A 21,140-nucleotide genomic window follows, 5' to 3' on the forward strand; every position below is an offset into this window, starting at 1 on the left:
CTACTCAAACTTCAATATATGAGCTCTCTCTTGGAGCTATGCCTCCACAAAATATTTACAAACACAGCTGAGGGGGCACTGCTGATATAAACCACAGATGAGCTTATTAGGGAAGATTCTAAGACATGAAGTCACAAGGAGATATCCTACTTGTTACACTGTGGGGTGATATCAACATTACACTATTCCATGTGAAGAGCTGCACCTTGCTGCCAGCAGCTGGCAGGGACATAGCTCTGTCTGACAGGTATGTGCTGCAAAAGCCCACAGGATTTGGCACCATAGGTGAAATGGCCAGAGAAAGGCCTGGCTGTGCACACCAACAGCAGTGATGAGCGAGCGCTGCACTGCTTGGCACGGCTAACAGGCAGCCTGGGACCTGCCCAGAGCAGCGTTGAAGTGACCCGGGCGCTCCAACAGCAAGAGCTGCAGTGCCTGGGCACCTGGCTGGAAACATAACCAGCAGCTTGCTGGGGAACGATTTAAGGCTGCCCATTTAGAATCCAGGTGCCAGCAAGAGAAATGCCCTGAGAATCCTGAGTTCATTTCTACTGCAAACAGCTGGATAGCATTTCTCCTATAACCTGAAGTTGCTTTTAAAACAAGCACTTTGCAGATGTAGTCATCAGATCCACCATCAGTACATTAACCAAGGGGATGATAAGAGTGTTTTGCCACTCTGACTGCAGCAATCGCTGGTCAAGAATATCAGTATGAAACTAATCTTATGTGGGATGTAGCAGAACTGGATCACAGGGAAATAAATGACTTTTTAATTAAATGGAAAACGAGTATGAATAAAGAATATGTCACTTTCAAAAGTTGAGCAAACAAAGCCATTGCCTACAGTGAATAAAATAATAGTTAAATAAATATTTTCTTCACATACAAATACTAGAAAATACTGACTTTCCTTTTCATTCCAGCTTTTTTTTCCCAGTGGTTATTCTGCTGAGGACTCCTATGGCCCTGCTTACATGCAGCACTACCTGCCTATGGAGGGAGCCCACCTGCCACAAGAGCCAGACAGAGATCCCTGGGGCTGGCAAGGGGCTTAGTCCTTTACCTGTCAAAGTCCTTTTGCTCATTCCCAGCACATACTTTATTAGGAAAATCAAAAACTGAAACAGGCTGTTTGTTAAAAAAGACATTGTTAACTACAAGAAAACAATAAAAGATATTGTTAACTACAAATGAAAGCTAAGAAAAGCATATGCACAGGACTAAAATCACCTTCTTTAAAGCCACGGGGAGCTTACCCTTGACCTTGACAGGAGAAGGGTTAAGTGAGCTTGGGTTAACGATGAGCACTTTGGAAAATCTCAAGCAAAGTGATGAAATAGTAAGATTAAGAAGGTTGACAGAAGAAGTGGTGCACTAATACTGATTTATTTACCTTGATCCAGTGCATTAATGCTTATTTCCTGCACATATAAACCCTATAGCATAAATCAAATTGGCTCCTTCTCTAAACATAAATTGGAAGGAACATCGAAGCTTCACTTCAGTTTGCATCAGCAGAGATCGTCAAAACACATATAAAACTCCTTGCCAATACATCAATATATAGGGTTTTCTCATTTGCAAGAATAAATTACTCAGTTATAAGTTTTCTCAGTTACTCTGGAGCATGTGTTAGCGTGTATCTGAGGGGCACAGGGGACATTAATTAGCATCAACAAATTTATTCACAGAAAAAGCAAGAGCAGGAAGAAAAAAAGAAACTCTGACAGTATACTGGAACAATGGCCTAATGGGAAAAAGAAGCAACGAGATTGGTTTTCTGTTTACACAATTACCAAGTAGATAAAAATTGTCTTTAAAAGTCTTGTATAAAAAACAATAAATCCTCTAACAAGATAGACTGTATCACTTGGAGGTAATGAGTGATACGTGGGTGCTTTAGTTCTCCTTCACATAAACAAACATATGACTGTAAACAGATCTGGAATGAAAACTTAGCTGCATATGGCAGGGCAGGGAGGGCTTCAAGATACACTAACAATGTAATTAACTGTATCCTAGAGGAACCTCCTGACCTTTGCCATACAAGTGACATTTCCTGGTGAAGATTAAGTCACACCACTGCTGATACTCTCAGTTGACAGGCAAAAGGAGTATGGAGACTAAACTAGTAATAGCTTTCCAGATGTGGAAGTTATTTTTCTTTGAAGGTCAAGTCATGCTGCCATGTCAGTGCAGGGAAGACAGCATAGCATCCATTCTTTCACCAGAGAGAACATTTTAGTCATCAGTGGCAAGGCCTTTGTCCTGCTCTGGTCAACAGGAGTCTGGCCTCTGACTTCACTGGAGTCAAGACTTTTACTGAGACACTATTTAGCATTTTTACTGACTTTGGGAGGTTATGCAGCCTCTTCAACCCAGATAAGTTAAGGCGAATGTATTTTCTCTGCTTGGTTGGTTTTTAAATAGTACGCATAAACTTAATTTATGAAAGACAATAGATTTTCCCATGCAATAAAAATACAAAAATTAAACATCTTCAGATGATGCTACAAGGCAACTGTGAAGATCCTAAAAAAGAAGCTGGTCAGCTCTGAAGGAGAATATTAATGAAGATAAAAATTCATAAAATTAAGGCTAGAGATTCCTAAGTAGAAAGTTCTCCCAGTTGCTTTGGAACACATATTAGCATGTATGTATGGGCCACAAGAGCCATTAATTAGTATTGACAGAATGCCTATATTGATGACATCATGCAAAAATAACAGTTGCATCTTTTTTTATGCTTACAAGTGGCTTTATCAAGCTGCAGGATCAAGTCCTTACAAGAAAGTTTCCAGTCTTCTCCAGAAAAGAATTAGCACTGTCTGTACAAAGCTTCTTCAATGGTTGCAAACAAGACCAACTGTGGGAAGTTTGCAACAACCAATAAAACATCTCAAGAATCACAGAGGATTGCAATTATGCATGTTTTTTGGAAATATAAAATACAGGCAAAATTTAATCATATTGTGATGCAAGTTGAGGAGAAATATTGACAGAGAATTAAGGAATTTTGTCTAATGGAAAACTACAGGTACTGAACTCTGTAAGCCATTTGGAATGGACATACTCCAAGATGAGAAACAGTACTATAAACTCTACAAAACAGAGATATTTAAAAAAATCAGAGGGAAAAAAAAAAAGCAAGCATTTATTTGCATGCAGCAGTATCCCTGATATGATACTCATCTACATCTACATGGAAGTATGAAAACAGAATTCTGGGAAGAAAGGATTCCAAGATGGCAGGTTCCATTAGTGGACAAGATTTCTCCCAAATTTGCCCTAAACAAGGACACCACCTCATTCTGTGGCCAGAGAAGGATACAGATGCTGATACATGAGTATCAGCAATCAGCAGAGCAATAAGAGACTAGTTAAACATACACAGATAACAGATTATGCTGAGGATCTGGTGTTCAGACTACACACAGTTGGAAGGTTTCACTTCTAGCTTTGTTCTAGTCTGGTCCTATGGATCCAGTGACCAATTTCCAGTTTAGATTCACCTGAAAGAAATCTAATTCAAACATTCCCATTCACTTAAAAAACACATTCCTAATCTGAACTTGGAGTCACACGTATGCATCCAAAGTACCCTCTGTCAGCAGCAGTTACATTTGGAATAAAATCCCATATACTGAGCTCGGAGAGTTTGAAATCAAAGTTACAGAATCCAGAAAAAAAATAGATTGGGAGGTACTTTTGGAGGTCATCTAACATCAAAGTAAAGCCAGTTTCAAAGTCTGATCAGGTTGCTCAAGGTCTTGTACCCCTGAGTGTTAGGTGTCTCTGAGAATGGAGATTCCAAATCCTCTTTGGGCAATCCTACTTGGTCTGCAAACTCTCCTGCCCAGTGCTTAACTCTCTTGTGAATTTTTAAAATTCGATTCAATTACACTTCCCCTCACTACAACTTGTGGCCACCACTACTTCTTCTTTTGCAACACACCCACATTAAGTGTCTGACTCCACCTTTCCTGAGTCTACTTGGCCTTCTATCCTCCAAGAATAAAGTCAGTTGTTTCAGCCTTTCCCTGTAGCTTACACTGAATTAACCACTTCAGTGGTGCTCCACAGGACTCTAGTTTATCAATCTTTCATTTGTACTGGTGGCATAAAGCTAGACAGAGTATTTTAAATATAATCTTCTAATACCAAGTATAGGAAAATAATCACTTCCCAAAGCCTGCTTGCTGGCTTTGCTTTTGCTGATGGAATCTTGTGTGTTCATCATCATACTTGTTGTCTATCAAGACAATCACCTTTTTTTTATCCAGATTTGCAACTGGCCAGTCAGTGCCCATCTTGCACAGTTTTGTATCCCAGGTGCAGGACTTTACACTTCTTTCTCCTGAGCATCATGAGGGTCTTGCTGGCTCATTCATCCAGCTTGCTGGGGTCCCCCTGAGAGGCAGTCCCACTGTCCTGTGTCAAATTATACCCAGGGTCTGGAGTCATCCTGTTTTCCGGCTTCAGGCACCATTCAGAAGGTCAAGTGAGCAACTAAAATTAATTCACCTAACAACTTCCTGAAGATACATTCCCTCCAATCACCCAAATCTCTGACAAAGAATCGGTCCCACTATCAGCCCTGAGAAACATAATTCCTGATTAGCCACCTGTTAGACGGACATTGAAGCTGCAACCATGATCCTCTTAGACTGGTGGTCCAACCTTTCTTTCAGCCACTGTGCAGGTCACCCATTCAGTCCATACCTTCCCAGCTAGCCACAAGAATGCTACAAGACTGTGCTGAGAGCCTTGCTCAAGTCAATTAAATGAAATCTGCCGCTGTCATTCACAGAAGTAGTTGTTTTATTATAGAAGGCAAGAATCAAGTTGGTTAAGCTTGATTTACCTATGGTATGCCCAAGGTGACTGTTCCCTGTTACTTTACTGCATTTTGTGCATTTGGCTTGCCACAGCCTCCCAAACATGACAGAAAACAGCCTCTCAAAGACATAGTCTGGCTCCCTCAGTTCTCTCAGATATATCCCATCCAGCTCCATGGATTTGTGGAGAACACTGCTTGAACTCAATTCCTTCTTACGGGATCACCGAGCCCTACAGTCATCCTTAATCTCCTCAAGTATTATTATAACCATATGAGAGAGTAGCAAAGTCTGATGATGCCAGGTCTTGGCAACCTCTGTGATCCAGTCCTTGGGGAAGCAGCAAACTTTGGAAGGTATCAAGTCTGGTCAGCACATGGATGTCTCCACTTCCTATACCAGGGAGTTTTCAATATCAGTTACCCATTGCTTCCTCTTAGCAGCACTGGTTAAGAGTAGCTGATTGGGCACAGCTGGTCTGAACACCTCTCTTGCCAGAACTCACTCCTTCTTCCTTGTTTCCAGGTCTATATGTTTCATTAAACCTGTACAATTATTATTAGCCTCACATATTTGTGATACTGAGTACACCAAGTATGGGTATATCTTTCCATTAACTTACCTGAAAGAAACTGCTTGATGGTGGAAACACTACTTTCTAACACCAATGCCTAAGATTCAGGCTTCTCAAAGTGAAAACGTAAGATGTATGCAGCATAGAGCCAACTACTCATGAACATGGCAAAAAAAGAAAGCAAGCAGATATTCCTTAAATTGAAAGAAAAAAAAAATCTATACACACATTAAACTAAAACTACACACACAGACTGTTCCATAGTACCTGAGAAGTCAAATACTTGTCCATGTCGTGATGCATACAGTTAACATTGAGTGTGTGCACAAACCTTTAATGCCAAACTTCACAGATCTTGCTGCGGTCAGGAACACAGCCAAAGCCATAAATGTAACACCCGATTTTCAAAGGAGATGGGAATGTGAAAAAGAGTTTGGGAAATTCTCCTATGAGGATGCCTTTGAGTTGCTCCAGATAGTCAGAGAATATTTTCTGTAGCCCCCAGCCATTAAGATGTGGCACAAGGGCATTCCTTCATCTCCAGGTCAACCAAGTGAGGCCAAGGCTGATAAGCCCACCCCTTTCCTTCAGACATATATAGGAGGAAGCTCCCCCTTCTGCCACTGGACTATACAAGAGAGGGGAGGGAAAGTGAAGAAAGAAAAGCCTACCATCTTCTGTCCACCATTTTAGAGAGAAAAGGGATTCCTCAGCTGCTTTTCCTATCTGACAACTAAATGGGAAAGGCAAGAGATCAGGCTGTTTCCTCACTGCATTAGATGGGAGAGGAAGCAGAATAGGACGAGGGCAGGAAGCAGCCAACAAAAGGTAAGAGATACTAAAATTCCCCATGTACTAATGCTTTTGCATTTGAATCCAAATTCTTAGAAACCCACAAGCCAGCTGTGGAGAAAGGACTTTGGGAAAGCTGGGGGGGGATGGAAGGATGTCTCGCTTTCTCAGCATAAGTACTCGGCATAAGTGTTTCGCTTTGTTTTGTATTTTCATGCTTCATCCAAAGTGTTACACAACATGAAGCTTTATATAGCTATATGACAACACACAATCCCCACACGTCCAGGGAAAAACCTCAACCACACTAAAATTTGTTCAAATGAACACCCAAGTCTAGCAGGACACTAATGTTGACTATGTACCACAACAAAATTATGCATTAGAAAATATTCCTCGCCTAGTTGTGAGAGTACAGCTTTCCCATGGCAATTCTGATGCCCTAAATTCACTAACATTTGCCAGATAGCAGCAGCTGCTCCAGGATTCCTTTGGCAAATGCCGTATCTCACTTTTTTGTTCTCGGTATGCTGCAATTTCCTGTGGAATGAAGAAATCATCTATACTACAAAGAGGTGCAGTACTAACAGTTTTAGAAGTAAATTATTTTACAGCACGTGTATTATGGAGAGAAATATAATACTTGAGCTGAGAAATTCCCAACCAGAGAGAGATTAGAAAAACAATCTGATAAACAAACACCATCAAAACTTGTATTTTTTTTATTCAGAGCAAAAGATATTGGGTAAGTGTTGCTGTTTGCTGTTCCTAGAAAGAAGGGAATTCTGTTGCCAACAGCTGTAGTTTTTCATAGGAATTATAAGACTATATTGAAGATTTATGTTCCTGACAAAGGCATAAAGTTATCCAAACTAGGGCAGAAAAATCAGAAGTCTTTCCCCAATGAAACACACACGCATTACTTTTGTTAACTGTTACTATGGCAGAAGTTTTGATCTTCAAAACCAGAAACTCATTCTGTGGTCGATGTTTATAATGATTAAGTTTGTGTGGCAATGCCACTCTGCACAGGGTGAACTGGCTTATCACGGGTTGTTATACAAACCGGAAAGATACCCTATCACCTTTAAATCAATTGAAGTCATAAACACTTACCTGCAAAAACACGACTTTAAACTTTCTTCTTGAAATTCTGGGGGTTTACAACTATGCTTTCCCTAGCTTATAAAAAGGTTTCCTCAAAGCTGTGGCCATCTGACAGTTTCATAGGAGAGAGGAGAAAGGAAAAACGCTGTCCTTGCATAAAGTAAACAAGCAAGGGGAAGAAATCCTGTGTTTGCTTCAGTTACACAGATGCAACTACCTGCCTGCACACCACCCTCCTGATTCTCATGGAAAAACTATTCCTCATGCTCTGCAGAATTAAGGTCTTCTGTGTTCAATGGAAGTACATCAGATAACAGTATAAAGAACTATTATTTTTAAGTCAACTGACATTCAGCAATAAAACTCAGGATAACAGAGGTTTTAAAGCTCATTTATTTGCAAGCAGCCGAACAGCATAGTCTGGGTTGAATCCTGGGCCAATTTACAGTTCCACTCTATGCTGTTTCATGAACATTACACTGAGTTACACAACTTAGGAATCAATAAATCCATTGCCTTGAAAGAATTTGCTCAAAGACTCACAATGAGTCAATGGCAGAGTCTTGCCTAGATCTCAGACTTTGGCTTCCATTTTGCAGTTGCTTGGTCCACCAGATCGTATTTATACAACACCAACAAAAATATTTTTATTTCTGACTCTCTGAAATTGCTGTTTGTTTGATTTGTTGGTTTGGGCTTGTCTTTCACTAGGAAAAGAAAATAAACTAAAAGTTTCTATGTAACTACAGTTTTGAGGTTTTTTTAACCAACTATACTTCTCAGCTGAAGGAAGGATAGAAAGCCTGATCTCTTTGAACAAAATGCAAAATAATTCAAAGGCCTACACAAAAAAATCACAGTGTACATGCCAGTTTTCAGGTTCAGATAGACATAATAGTCTATTTAATTACTGACTTTAAAAATCCTACATGTAATCACTGAGAAGGAAAAGACTAAAACAAAACCTTCCATCAAGGATCAATTTTCTACTACTCCTTACTCCTGCAAAAGGGTCTGTAAAAACTAAGGATAGTTTTTTTTTTTCCTTAACAGAATTTTAATTGAGCATAAGCAAGTGAACAGAAAGCATTCCATTTCCATAGCATTTATGATCCAAAGAAAAAAAAAAAATTAAAAACCTGGGGACATAAAACCAACTTCCATTTTAAAAGACTTATGATCTAAAAGAAGGATAGTGCCTATGTGGCAAGCTTTTTTCACCACAAATGGCTTCCTTAAAACAAATTACCACTGACAAATAATCAGTTATAAGCATAGTTTCCAATAGGGCATAAGTTATCTAGCATGGCACTAGAGAACACAATTTTAAATATGCTTATAGTTTTTTCAGAGCCAATGGCTCTTTCCATGCTTAAGGCTAAGCGCATGTTCATGTACTCTGCCAAGACAAAAGCTTCCAAGTCTGTTGTTAGAATGCAAAGTGAATCTTTTTATCCCAAACCACATTTTCTTGCATGTAATCAGCTCTGATGCTGCCACCATAGTTTCCAATTCATTCCAGGGCGCACTCAGCATTTATGAGGGCACAGATGGTGCTCTTTCTTTGGTTTCTAAAGAACATGCCTAAATATTAAAACAAACTTGGCTTTCCGCCTCCTATCCTGTTCTTACTCTCTGTATTGCCACCATAAAAATAACGGTAGCCTTTGATCTAACCTGGAAGCCTTTTCTAATTTACACACAAAATTTGGCAATAGGACTATCAAGTACAGTCAGCCCACTTGAAACCAGAGAACCTGATACGCAGAAATCCAGCACATTAATCACAAGCCGTCAAGAGCAGGAACAAGCAATCCACAAAACAATCAAAAGGACAAAAATTGGTAACAATTTTTTCAGTAACAAACTACATGATCCTGACTCTATTTAATGGCTGTGTGTGTCTGGAACTATAAGGTTATTCACCAGGTTATTCTTTATTTGTAAGGCAAATAAAGAGCACTAGCATGACAGTATTTAAGTGAACAAGGCCTTTTCCAACACACTCAATGCCATGGTTTGCATTATGCTGAGAACTTGTAGGCAGCAGAGGACACTTATTCCCAAATTTTGAAAATTGTTTACTCATTTCCAAGCACGCACACAGCAACGTACACAGAGACCAACAGAAAGACCAGCTGTCACAATATTCCATTAAAAATGTCCTAAGGTAAGGGAATCTCAGATTTGTCCAGCAGATCTTGATAAAATGTTCTTGAACATGCAGCTAACTGAGATGCAGGTGCACATGATGGTCAACGGGTCTTAGCCACCCTTCTTCACAGGCTTTCAGTCTCACGCAAAGCACACTGACACTGGAAAAATCACACGTCATGTGCATCAAAACATGTATGACCAAACTCAAATGGGGGTACAGCAGGAGGAAAGGGCTTGGAGAAAGATTAATCAGACTGCTTGGATAAGATGTTCCCAAGTGAGGACTATTTCACTACCTCACTGGCAACATGAGGTTAGCAGACAGTGCACACTGCCAGAATCTGGGAAAAGAAATGTGCATTTAAAGCTGTTCACTTGAATTCAGAACAGCTCAGCAACTGTATGCATAGACTGGTAAAGAAACATCTGAACAAACATCAAGTCTAGAAAATCAGTTTTAGAAGTACATTTAAATGCCAAAAAGCCAGAGATTATACTAAAGAATCAGTTAGCTCCTACATTTGTTTTAAAAATAAGCAACGGCTAGTAATTTTGCAAGTAATGATCCTAGATATGTGCACTCCACTAAATACAATAAACTAAATAAATCTAAATTAACATTCAGTACTAAATCAAAATTACATTAAATCATAATAAAAGTCAACAAATAAAAACTCTGTAAATATAAATGTTTCAAGAACAAACCACTGTGAAACATACATAAATGAAACAATATTAGATATGGATGGCAAAGACACTGCTCTGCAGCTAGTCTAAATCACTTTTTATAGTCCATTCCCTTTGAGGCAATGGGTCCTCCTACATCCCTGCCTCTCCCAAGGTAGCCCCTCCTGCTGTCTCCTTGTCTCCTGAAACTCAGCCCTGCTCTTGTCCCAAACTTTGCAGTATTTCCTGCGGTTTGACTGGCTTCCAGGAAATTCAGGCTGTTCCCTCTTCTTGGGATCATGAGTTTACACGACGCATAACTTGAAATTACTGGTACATTCAATACTTTCAAAATTATGGCTTGAGAAAAAGCTTCAAAATAGCAGTAGCAGCAACCCTGGCCTTACCTGAAGGATCTTGTATTGTCATTTCCTTCCGCTTCAGCATCAGCTTGTCCTTAACCCACGGGAACTCCTGTAAGGAATCCAAGAACGCGTCAAAAGCTTTGGGTCCTCTGGTAGGGAGAATATCAAGGAGCATCATGGTTTTCCTCTGGCTAGTGGTTTGGGCTTTTATTTCTTGAACATGACTGTCCGTGAGAATCCCCTCTTGGTAGAGATACTGAATAACAAGTCCATCCACCAGCACCTCTGTGCAGAGCTCCAGGCGCAGGGAGCGTAAAAGCTGCTTGTCTCTGGCATCCATCTGGCAACCTAGAGTGTGAGAAAAGGAGTAAGGAAACGTGTGAAGACTAAAATACTTCAATCTTTAACATTCGGAAGCGATATCTGAACATCCCAAAGTGATGTCTGACACCTGTCAACCTTTAGAAAAACTCTAAGCTCAGAAATTACCAACCTGGCAAAACTACTAATGATCCCCATCATCTTCTTTCCACTCGGATTTCACTGTCTCATGAGGTAAAATGATGCAATTTCTGGGAAATACTAGACAGGAATAGAACATTTGGCATTGCAAAGACCAGTCCTTTGCTGGAATGAAACCCATGCCAAATAATCTTGCTATTAACTGGTTAAGGTCCATACTAAAGGCAGTTAGAGCACTTGCCAGACCTTACGAGACACTAACCCCCCAAAATTAAACAGATATCACACCTAATCACTGATACAATTACAAGAGCAGCAGCAAGACTGGTAGATGCATCTCAGCCAGGCAGAAGCAGCAGGGACAGAATCAGCAGGTAGCTTTGGCCTACATGATGCATTTCAAGTTTAGGAGGGGTAGAAACGTACCTTATGTACCAGGTCTTTCTCAACCTTGACTCATCTTGGAAGACTGCTCAACTGTTCAACAGTTGATGAGAAGAAACTTTCTTTGAATTTCCATCTCAAATTTATCCCCTTCTATTTATAGGCATTTGTTCTGCCAGAACTGTTGCTTAGCTTAAGTAGCTCTTCTCCCTCTCTTCTAATGTGTTCACAGGAAGTGATCAGATGCCATCTGCCAGCTTCCGTTTCACTTGGCTAACACTGACTAGACAAAAGGTGAAAAAGATGCATTTATTGCCACTACAAAAGAATAATCAGGGTCCAGAGACACCAAGCAGCTCATCCAAGACCAAGTCAGAAGTTCAAGCCAGAACCTTTGAACCAAATCAAAGTTCTTAATGACAAACTTATCCCCGGGCCCATTACTAGCACTTGAAAAGGAAAATGACAAGACAACATAATTAAATACTTTCTCATTAGTAAAATGAAGTAAAAAAATGGCAGCAGGTGTTGAGTGTGATTACCAAGAGGGCTTCTCATAATTAAACTAGACACTGCTGTTTGAACCACTACACCTTGCAGAAATTCCGCTTCATTCAGCTTGAGCATACAAGGACAGAACCTTCAAAGCTTTTCCATGAAACCTGATGAAGTCTTCTTACCAACAGAGGTGCCTACTCACTCCCAGGGCCCCATCAAAGAGTGTGTGGTTGGCCTGGTTGTTGAACTCCAGGAGGGTGACCAACAGAACATATTGGCATGTAAATGGCACCTTGGACAGAATGCATGAACTTGGTGCCATGGGAGAGATTGGAAAAGCCTGTCTGTGACATCCTCTGACACAGCTACTTTCCAAAAATGCTTCCGTCAAGTGCCAAAAGCACTGCTGGAAAGCATCTTCCTGGAAGACTACCATCTTTCCCAGGTTACCCAGTGCATTCCTCATCTACTGAAGTGAATTTCAAAGTGCTTATCTTCTGTCTAGGGATCATGTGGGAATCAAATACTGCTATGCCAGCCCATGTCCCTATGAAATCCTAGTTTGCCAAGCAGAGTTCAAACATCAAACTCCATCATGGACTGAGACAGTAGTGCAAGCAAGGAGATAAAAAAGAGCAGGCAAGAAAGAGAATTTTCCCACTTGATGTCAGGAGGCTAATTTTGGACAGGTGAAGCTGAAGATTCTGGTCATTGTACCCGTACACTACAGGAAGCAATCTCTGGACTACAGCAAAATTCAGGCAGTAAATCCTATCACTTCTTCCTTCTAGGAGAACATCCCCGAGCTCATGAAGCACTTGCAGGGTTCAAGAAAGGCATCCAGCAGCACCTCTGAGGGTGTGATCTCAACCCAGGTAGAAAACTGTTACATATACTACAAAAGTTTTGTCTCACATTCTGAATGGGCGCCGAGAGTCCCTGTCCAGGATCATCCTCACGTGCTGGATGAGGACTGTACAGAACTTGATTAGCTCCTCTTCTTCACGACCAATGTAACCAACACTTTTCAAAAATAAAGCTCTTACAAACCAAAGGTTTGCACCTTTGAGCAGTGAGAAACGCCAGGAATCTGAAGGGGGAATTTCTGCTGAAAAAGGCCTTTGCCTTCAGACTGCGTACAACTGAGGGTCTAAAGTCCTGGCACTGGCCTGGTAAACTTCTAGGATGGGGCATGCTGATTTCTGAGGCCTTCTTAAAGATAAAGTGTTTCTTTGTGTGTGCTTACTGTGAGAAGTAAATGTCTGAGTTAGGAACTAAGCATCTAGATATGGAAATATATCAGGATTTTGATGCGTAACAGTGTTGGGACAGAGTTTAGTGCAACACAGAATTAACAAATTCATTTTAGTCACAGTCCGTATCTCAGGATTCAAAGTAAGCTCTGAATTAAATTTAGTCTAGTAATTTCACAGAAAGTAAAAATATGAAATGTCCATTTACCCAAAAGATGACATGGTTCAAACATCCCCAGATGCTTCTGAAAATGGATCTTTTCCATCCTAAAGCCAAATTTTAAGAAATATAGCCCAGGACCTGCTGAATGAGCACAGTCCTTGATTCAGCAACACAAGCAGGTTTGCATTTTTCTGGATCTGACAGAGTAACTGTACATGACTGGGGATAAAACTTTTGATAAGGACCCCTTCTGACACTAAAAAGGCTCATTCCCTTAGATTTTTTTGCTAGAAACATTTCACCGTTTTCTGGAACTCCAACTGCACTCACCTGCCTAACCCATGAGTGATTCTGGCTACTAACAGCATGCCTACGGGTTAAAAATCTTACCCACACCCCCCCCCCCCAAAAAATCCAAAAACCCCAAGTTCTGCTTTAACGTCTTCCCTGCCGAGGTCTGGCAGCTGCTGCTCCTGTAACAGCCAGGGACCAGCTGCCCGCACCCCGGCCCGACCCCCGCCGGCAGCACCGGCCCGCGGCCTTCCTCCCCTCCCGGCCTCCCTCCGGGCAGGGCTGCGGCAGTGGAGGCGGCCCCGCCGCCCCGGCCCGGCCCTCCCGGGAAGCCCGGCCCCCGCCCCGGCCCCGCAGCGCCAGGGACGCCGCCGAACGGCTCCGCTCTCCCGCTTCCCCTTGGCGGCGCCCGGGACGGGACGGGACGAGCCGAGCCGAGCGGAGCCGCCGGCAGCGCCCGGCGAGCGAGCAGCGTGCGGGGAGCGCCCGCCCCGTACTTACGCGAGGGGAGCGGGAAGCTACGCGGGGCGCGCCGGCGCCCGCGGGGCCTGCGCGGGGAGCACCATCTTTGTTGAAGGCAAGAGGGCTCTGCCGGAAGCCGCCGCCGCCGCCGCCCTGCTGCGGGCGGCCGAGGAGGGGCGGCCGCTCCGGGCCGCCAGCGCGGGAGGGGCCCGCGGCCGCCATGTCAGCTGCGGGCAGCGGCCGCGGCCCGCCCGGGAAGGGGCCCCGCCGCTGCTCCTGCCGCTGCCGGGGCGGGGACGGGGACGGGAGGTGTCTCCGCCAAGGAGGCGCCTTTCCAGGAGTTCTGAGGACCTCCTGCGCTCTCAGGAGTCAGAGTGTGGTGGGGGTGTTTAGTGAGAGGAGGGGTTGTGTCTGAAATCAAATTAGAAATTACGAAATTGCAGTTTTAATGACATTAGAAACAGCCGATCTCATTACTCTCTAGGCATACTGGTTACTATTTGTGAGTATGCGCTAAACTGAACTTCATCCTGGTGCTGGTATCGTCATATCAAACACGGAGCATAGTATAGCGAGTATTGTACACATTTAGCTTCGTTACTTCTATGTGAACAGCCTAAAAATGAAAAAACTTTAATAGACGAAAACCATGTAGTAAAGTAATAGCTGGCCTGTGTCTACCACAGTGCCGTGCACATTCTTGTTGTTTTATTCTTCTGTTAATGAATACGGTATTATTCACTTGGTTTTATAGGGATACCTGGAACCGAAATGCGGTAGAAAAGAGAAGACTGTGATTCACAGAGCTGTAAAAACGAGCCGGTGTCGCTTTCGCTCACACATCATGGAATAACTTTTTCCCCCTGTTGCATAGGTGTCAGGTGTCACACGGGATTGAGTGGTGTCAGCCCTTTTTCTCTCATGTTGGGACCGCAATGGCGATGAAAGAGGGAAAAAAAAAAATAATATCTTCCAGTGCTGGAACGTACTACCTTTGAAGCTGCAGGCAGCCACAGCAAGCTGGCTGTGGTCTGCACAGCGTGCTAATACCTACCCTCTGGAAAAGATGGAAAAGTGGTTGCTGCAGCTGCTGCTAGAAACGTCGTCACCTTGTGAATCCCATTTGTACACTCTGTTTAGACTAATCGTACAGGTTTAAGGGTATTTGAAATATTTAAGGGTATTTGGAAGCTAGTTGTGGAAACCTTTACGTGTCTTTCCTAGATACTGTACCCTGGAATTACTTGCCATGGAAATACGTAAGCAAAAGTATCGGTGGAGTTCACATACTGCCTGTGCTTAACATGTTATCTGTCTACGAGATTTTGCATAAAGATAGGCAGTCACACTCAGGAATCTTAAATCCTTTCCCTTTGCTTTTTCCTGTGGCTGACATTTGAGAATTTATGTGGACACAGAATATAAATCAGCCTTAAAGGCAAAGTTTGTATGCTGGTTTTAAGAAATGTTTAAAAAAAATAGATGCATTTGTCATGCAGCCAGTTTCTGCAAAGATGCTGCTTATTCGGCAGTTTTATACCAGTGTTTTTGGTTTGATGACATAACACTTTTATCTATAATTATTTCCAGGTAATAAGTTTGATACAGGGGGTTAAATTGCTTGTGAATAATTGATAAATAGTATCTTATTGTAATACACCTGATAAACCAAGGTAAATATTTTTTTTGTCTCAGGCACATGTTAGTCTTCTAGGAACACAGACATTAAAAAAAATCTAAATGCTCCTCTATGTTGTTTCAGAGCAATGTATTAACAGACAACACTGGAAGCCAAGTAAGTCATCATCGGTAACTCCAAGACAAAAAGTATGCTGCTGTTGGTGCCAAAGTACAACTGAGGTGGTTTTAAATTTTCTTGCCACAACGTTTGTAATATTAGTTGTGAGAAGATACGTTTGTACACAGCACAGAGCAGCACCAGGGAGCAGAGACAAGCACAAACCGTCTGTACGATCTTTCCTCAGCAAAGCACTACACAGCTACTGAAAGTTTCCTTTCCCAGCTTCTTGTACTTCTGATGGTCAGTGCTGGTTGTTGGTTTTTATTTTGTTTTTTCAGTCATGATCTAAGGACCTGTATTATATCTGGAACAGAAGTGATCAAGCTTGGAGACTTCAGAGAATCTCATCATTGCAATCCTGACAGCTGCTTTTAATTGCAGATAATGTGGCTGCATTTTAAAATAGAAAATTAGGACAAGCAGTTACATCACTTGCATTTACTATATCTTTTTGCCAGATGAGGCAGATAGGTTTTTTTAATTTTATACTATCCAAGAATGTCTTAGAAAGTTATAGATAAAAAACATATGGATATGCACAGAGCAGCTCCAAATTCCACCCAAGGAAATTATAGCAGTTATACAGTCAGCATTTAGTCACGTATTTGCTTGCAGTCTGAAGAGAGATAGAAAGAAGAAAAGCAGTGAAAGGAAACAGATAAGCCTAGGAAGGAAGAGGACAGCACCAGAGGTCCAAAGCTCATTAAGGGAGAATCTGGTGTTTCCTTTTCCTAATATTAATAACTAGTGCTGCAAATTGATTTAGTGGAAACTGTAAATATGCTACTAGTGTTTTGGGTTCATCTTTAGCAACGCAGCCCAGGTTTTGATTATATAGTACAGGAACAGGATAAGGATACACAGAGTTAATACTTTAAGTCCAAGGAGTGAAGTACTTAAATTCTTTGTTTTGGTCCCATTTGAGTTCAGCCCTCACTAAAAGTCTTCCAGTTCTGTTCTGGTCCAAGTTCAACAAAACTTCAGAGAGATGGTTTGGTTCTATTTCAGTTTTAAGGACAAATACATACATATATTTTAGATATATTTGAGCCAGTTTGGTGTCAACTCAAAGGCTCACTAACTGCTTAAATCTCAAAGCTAACCATGTAGATTAAAAAAGTATTTCCTGGACTTTGCAGATCAATGGACCATAGTCAATTCTGCACATCAGTATCCTCAGACTTTTGGTCTTAAAAGGTTGTTCTGTTTGGTTCTGCACATTGAGAGGCCATCATGTCTGTATTTTGTTTTCTACAGACTAGTTTATTTTCTGCTGATAACAAGAGGCCAAATGGGTTGTTAAAACTGGCACAAGCAGATTAAATCTATTAGGATTATGCTATTTTCAGTTGTCTACAAGACAGCATTCCAGCTTTAGGGACAAAAGAAAAAATAGGATTTTGTTATTAAAATAAGATTTGTTTATTAAAAACACATCTAAATGGTTAAATCTCTCACAAAACTTCAGAAATTGGGAAGGTAAAAGAGAAACATATCTTGTATGTTTGCCTGTCAATTTTAGAAAAAAGAGCACAGAAAACATTTCTGTAAGTGATGTGTCTCAAAAACAGTGTTAAAATCTAAGTCAGAGTGAGCCAAACTAGGTGGCCTGAAGGCCAGATGAGGGTCTTGCAAACCACTGCTGTCCATTGCTGAAACAGGCAATAACCCCTTCCTCCCTCTTCTCTTCCTCCTCAGCCTGGTGCCCATTGCACTCCCCTTTGCAGCTGTGGGCCTCTGTAATGTCAACATCCAGATCTCCTGAAGTCACTGAAAACCTGGCTGTGATGCCAGGGAAGGGAAGGGCTTGGTATAGAAAGTTTGCCCAAAATGTAGACCAAAACCTAGGCATGCTGTGCTGGATGCTGGCAGGATTTGGGGGCACTAGATGGTCAGTTGGGAAGGGGTGTTGCTCTTCAGGTGACATCTGCTACTAGAAAATGATTCTTTATCCCTCCTAAAAAAAGATGTTGGGAGGACTGAAGCACATCACTGAACGGGATCAGACCTTGGGCTGCTGCATAATTGTTCTGATACTTTGTAACTTCCATTCATTTAAATAATAAAGGCTTTAAATGCAGATCAAAGAGAGGAATTAATATAAAATATAGGTGACATGTCATGAACTTCCTTAAACATAGCATTTTATTAAAAGGCACATCCAGCATGTAAGTAAAATATAGCACAGAAAGTTTTAAAGGATCTTAAAACATGGGGTTTAAAGTGATTCTGTAGTGTCTATACATTTACATTTGTTTCCATAATAAAAATAAGTGTTTATTAGCAGTACTGCACTGAATTCTTAGTGCTGTTTCCTATGATACAAATAATCCCTAGCAAAAAGTTATAAAAAGGAGAAATAGTTATAAAAGGAAGCAAGCAGCAAATGCAAAACTTTTGCATATATTTCATTTTAAAAATCCACTGAATTGTAAAAAACCCTGTGTACTTAATACTTGCAAAACATGACTCAGTATTTCTCAGAATTTGTAGTCCTTCAAATAGATTAATTCATGTAGTTCTCTATTTTTAAGTTTAATTTAAAGATTCTTTGAGGAGACAGATGAAATACTGCAAAACTCTTATTATTTATTACAGACTTAGGAAATTTTTTTTTAAATATAAAGCACCATTTTATTAATATGAGAACAAACAAAGAAAATTCACTATTCAACCTGAAAATCAAACATGGCAAATGACTAAAATAAATTAAAGATTGAAGTCTGAAACCTTTTCACAAAACCAACTTACTTTACTTGCAAATTACAGCATATTAAATGGTTTTCTAATATTTTAGATATGGAAGGTTGATTTTATTTAGGTGGAGAATAGCTGTTGCTATTATATATCTTCTGTTGTTTTCCCAGGATTTGAACTGGGCAAACTCATGCACAATACCTGCATTTTGCAAGGTTCTTACTTTAAGAGTAGACTTCAGGAGCTAGTAATGATTCATGGAATGTTTTTACAGGTAGCCTAACAAGATATTTGCCACTGCTTATACCTTTCCCATACATCCTGTTTTCAAACAAAAAATACTGTTTGATTTAAAATTCACTTGATCTGTTTTGTTCCCTTTCAAAATGAAACCTGCCTGCCTGCAGGCTAGTGAAGCATCCTGCAGTAGGCACTGCATCCTCTATCAGAGGAGTTAAAAGAAACAGATGAATTTCCTGAAAGCTTCACACAAACAGTTTCCCTCGCAGAAAACACAAGTCTGAAGCACTTCAGCTCAGGAAGGAGCTGTGCCACATCCACTGCAATCTAGTTAGACAAGGATCACACTTTCCTAACTTACTTCCTTCTCGCTTTTTAGCAGTGCAGCCAGTCAAAGATATTTTCCTCATTGCAGCTTAAGTCCCTATCAATGTTATTTGAAGTATAAGCCACTTTTCACCCCATGCTGAGAAATTACAGAATGTTGAGTCCACCACCCACTTTACAGATGGATAAATTGCAGCTCAGTCTTTAATAGTGCTCTTCCTACAAAAAATGACCCAGCTCAAAATCCCTTGAACAGTAAGAGTTGGTCTACAACTTATTCTGCCCTCCAGATGTGTCAAACAGGGTAAGAAAAAAATCAAATGTGTGTAATAAGGTGTCCAGAGCAATCTCTCAAATTTGGAGATTCTCCCTGAAGGCAGAGTGTGGGTACAGCAACTCAGCCAAACAGATCCTATTTCAGAGCTGTAACCTAAAGAGAGAAATTGTAACAAAGCATTTTGAAATGGGATTTTTGCGCTTTCACCTACCAGATTTACAATTATTTTTCAAAAAACTCCTGTTATCAAGCCTGATCCAAATATCTTCAAAAGAAGAATTTGCACTGGGCTCTGAATCTTTCCCCATGTCTAACATACCTCTGCATTTATTATTTGTTAACTAACAGTGCACCAAGTTGCAAACCTCAGCTATGAAACATCAATTATAGAACAGTTTGACTGGAATCAGAAGGATTTACTTACATAAACCTTGCCCTCCAGTGGAAGAAAAATCAAGGCAGAAGCATTGAATTTGTTTGTTTGGGTTTTTTCAGTGTATTTTGTTCTTTGCAGAACTCACCACTAAACTTGCACTGGATATCTGTTTGAAGTTTTTCCTACTAAATGCCAGCTCATTCCTTATGCTAATATAAATAGTTTTTGCTCCAGTATTATATTCCTCCTTAATACCATAGAAAGGACTGGTATTTGGTGTTTCAGCTTCTGGAAAAATAATGGCTCAAATTCTGGAAGAAAACAAAATTAAACACAGGTGCAATCCTTCTTTAAAAATAGAATTAAGTAGGATAAAATACACAATTTATCAGGCAGATTAATCGGCATAATTATGGTGATATATTTTTGTATTTCTATAGACTTTCTCAGAGGCACTGGCTACTTTAAAGCCCTGTAGATAACCTGATTGATTAACACAGTTAATCTCTCTCCTGCTTGGTAACCCTGGCCCCAGGACAGACTTGAGCTTGCTATGAGCTAATTTTCTTTTTTCTCAAAATTGAGCTGTCTATCCAGACTTTGTCTATGTGTGGATTCAGACTGTACTGATACTAGTTCTTCCCCTAGACCTTTAATCTCTACTAATACACCTTTCAGGATTGTACTCATCCAGGTGGTTAGTTATTTGATACACCTTGTGAGAAGTGACACCTCTCACAGGAGTTGCTGGCTTTTTCATGTCCTTTCCCTCTAGTCCCTTCTCAGACATGAAAGCCAGACAAGTAATTCCCTCCTTAGAAAGCAGAATATTCTCTCATCTTGTTCCTGGCAGCTGTATTTCACCTAGCTTGTAGTGTGCTCTCTGTCAAAGACAGGGGATAGGGACCAGGGATGGTCAGCAGCTGAACCAACTCTGCCTTCCTGTTCTTTTGACTGATACTCAGCCATTTGTAGAAACTACCCAATTTTAGCAATACTGTGGCAAATCGCCATGTTGTTGTAAAGTAAGCTCAGACTATGGTGACTGAAGTTATGTGTCAGTGGAATGTTGTTTCCAGGCATTTTCAGTCATGCTAATGGCTTAGCAAAATACTGAGACCTGCTGAATCTAATGCTAATAGAGAAGTGGTTTTCAGGAGCTAGACTGAGATACCAACGCAGCTTGTCATCCCCACTTCCTTTGTGTATACAAAACTAACCACTCAAATAACTTCTACTTACTCTATTTGGAATTTTTTTGGTTTAGATAGTAAAAATTACATTAATTTCTACATTTTTAAAATACAATTTCTTCTTTCAACAACTTTTTTTATTGTTATTTAGAATTAGCAATACAGCTTTTAGAATCCCTCAAGCCATTGTTTCCTCGAGCAGTAAATACGATAC

General features: G+C 40.8%; 1 protein-coding gene and 1 pseudogene across 7 annotated transcripts in view; one reads left to right on the top strand and one right to left on the bottom strand.

Moving 5' to 3' along the window:
• The window catches only part of CRADD (CARD and death domain containing adaptor protein), a 77,819-nt gene extending 63,560 nt beyond the window's left edge, over window positions 1–14,259 (bottom strand). The window contains exons 1-3 of one of the 6 annotated variants that reach the window (XM_023933461.2): window positions 13,308–13,780; window positions 11,391–11,631; window positions 10,545–10,850 (exon numbers count right to left, since the gene is read on the bottom strand). In XM_023933461.2, coding sequence (XP_023789229.1) covers window positions 10,545–10,842 — 298 coding nt within the window. In that variant the 5' untranslated portion in view covers window positions 10,843–10,850; window positions 11,391–11,631; window positions 13,308–13,780. Of the gene's footprint in view, window positions 1–10,544; window positions 10,851–11,390; window positions 12,642–12,761; window positions 12,841–13,307; window positions 13,781–14,054 lie in introns of those variants that run through there. The other 5 variants (XM_023933469.2, XM_086887757.1, XM_086887756.1 and 2 more) reach the window with 5 other exon arrangements.
• On the top strand, window positions 13,604–17,896 carry LOC147653586 (uncharacterized; annotated as a pseudogene). The gene has a single exon (XR_015286468.1). The product of XR_015286468.1 is annotated as an uncharacterized LOC147653586 (transcript).
• The last annotated feature ends 3,244 nt before the right edge of the window (window positions 17,897–21,140 follow it).

This window comes from Cyanistes caeruleus, chromosome 4 (genome assembly GCF_971803275.1).
Source record: "Cyanistes caeruleus chromosome 4, bCyaCae1.hap1.1, whole genome shotgun sequence".
Classification (NCBI taxonomy): Eukaryota; Metazoa; Chordata; class Aves; order Passeriformes; family Paridae; genus Cyanistes; species Cyanistes caeruleus.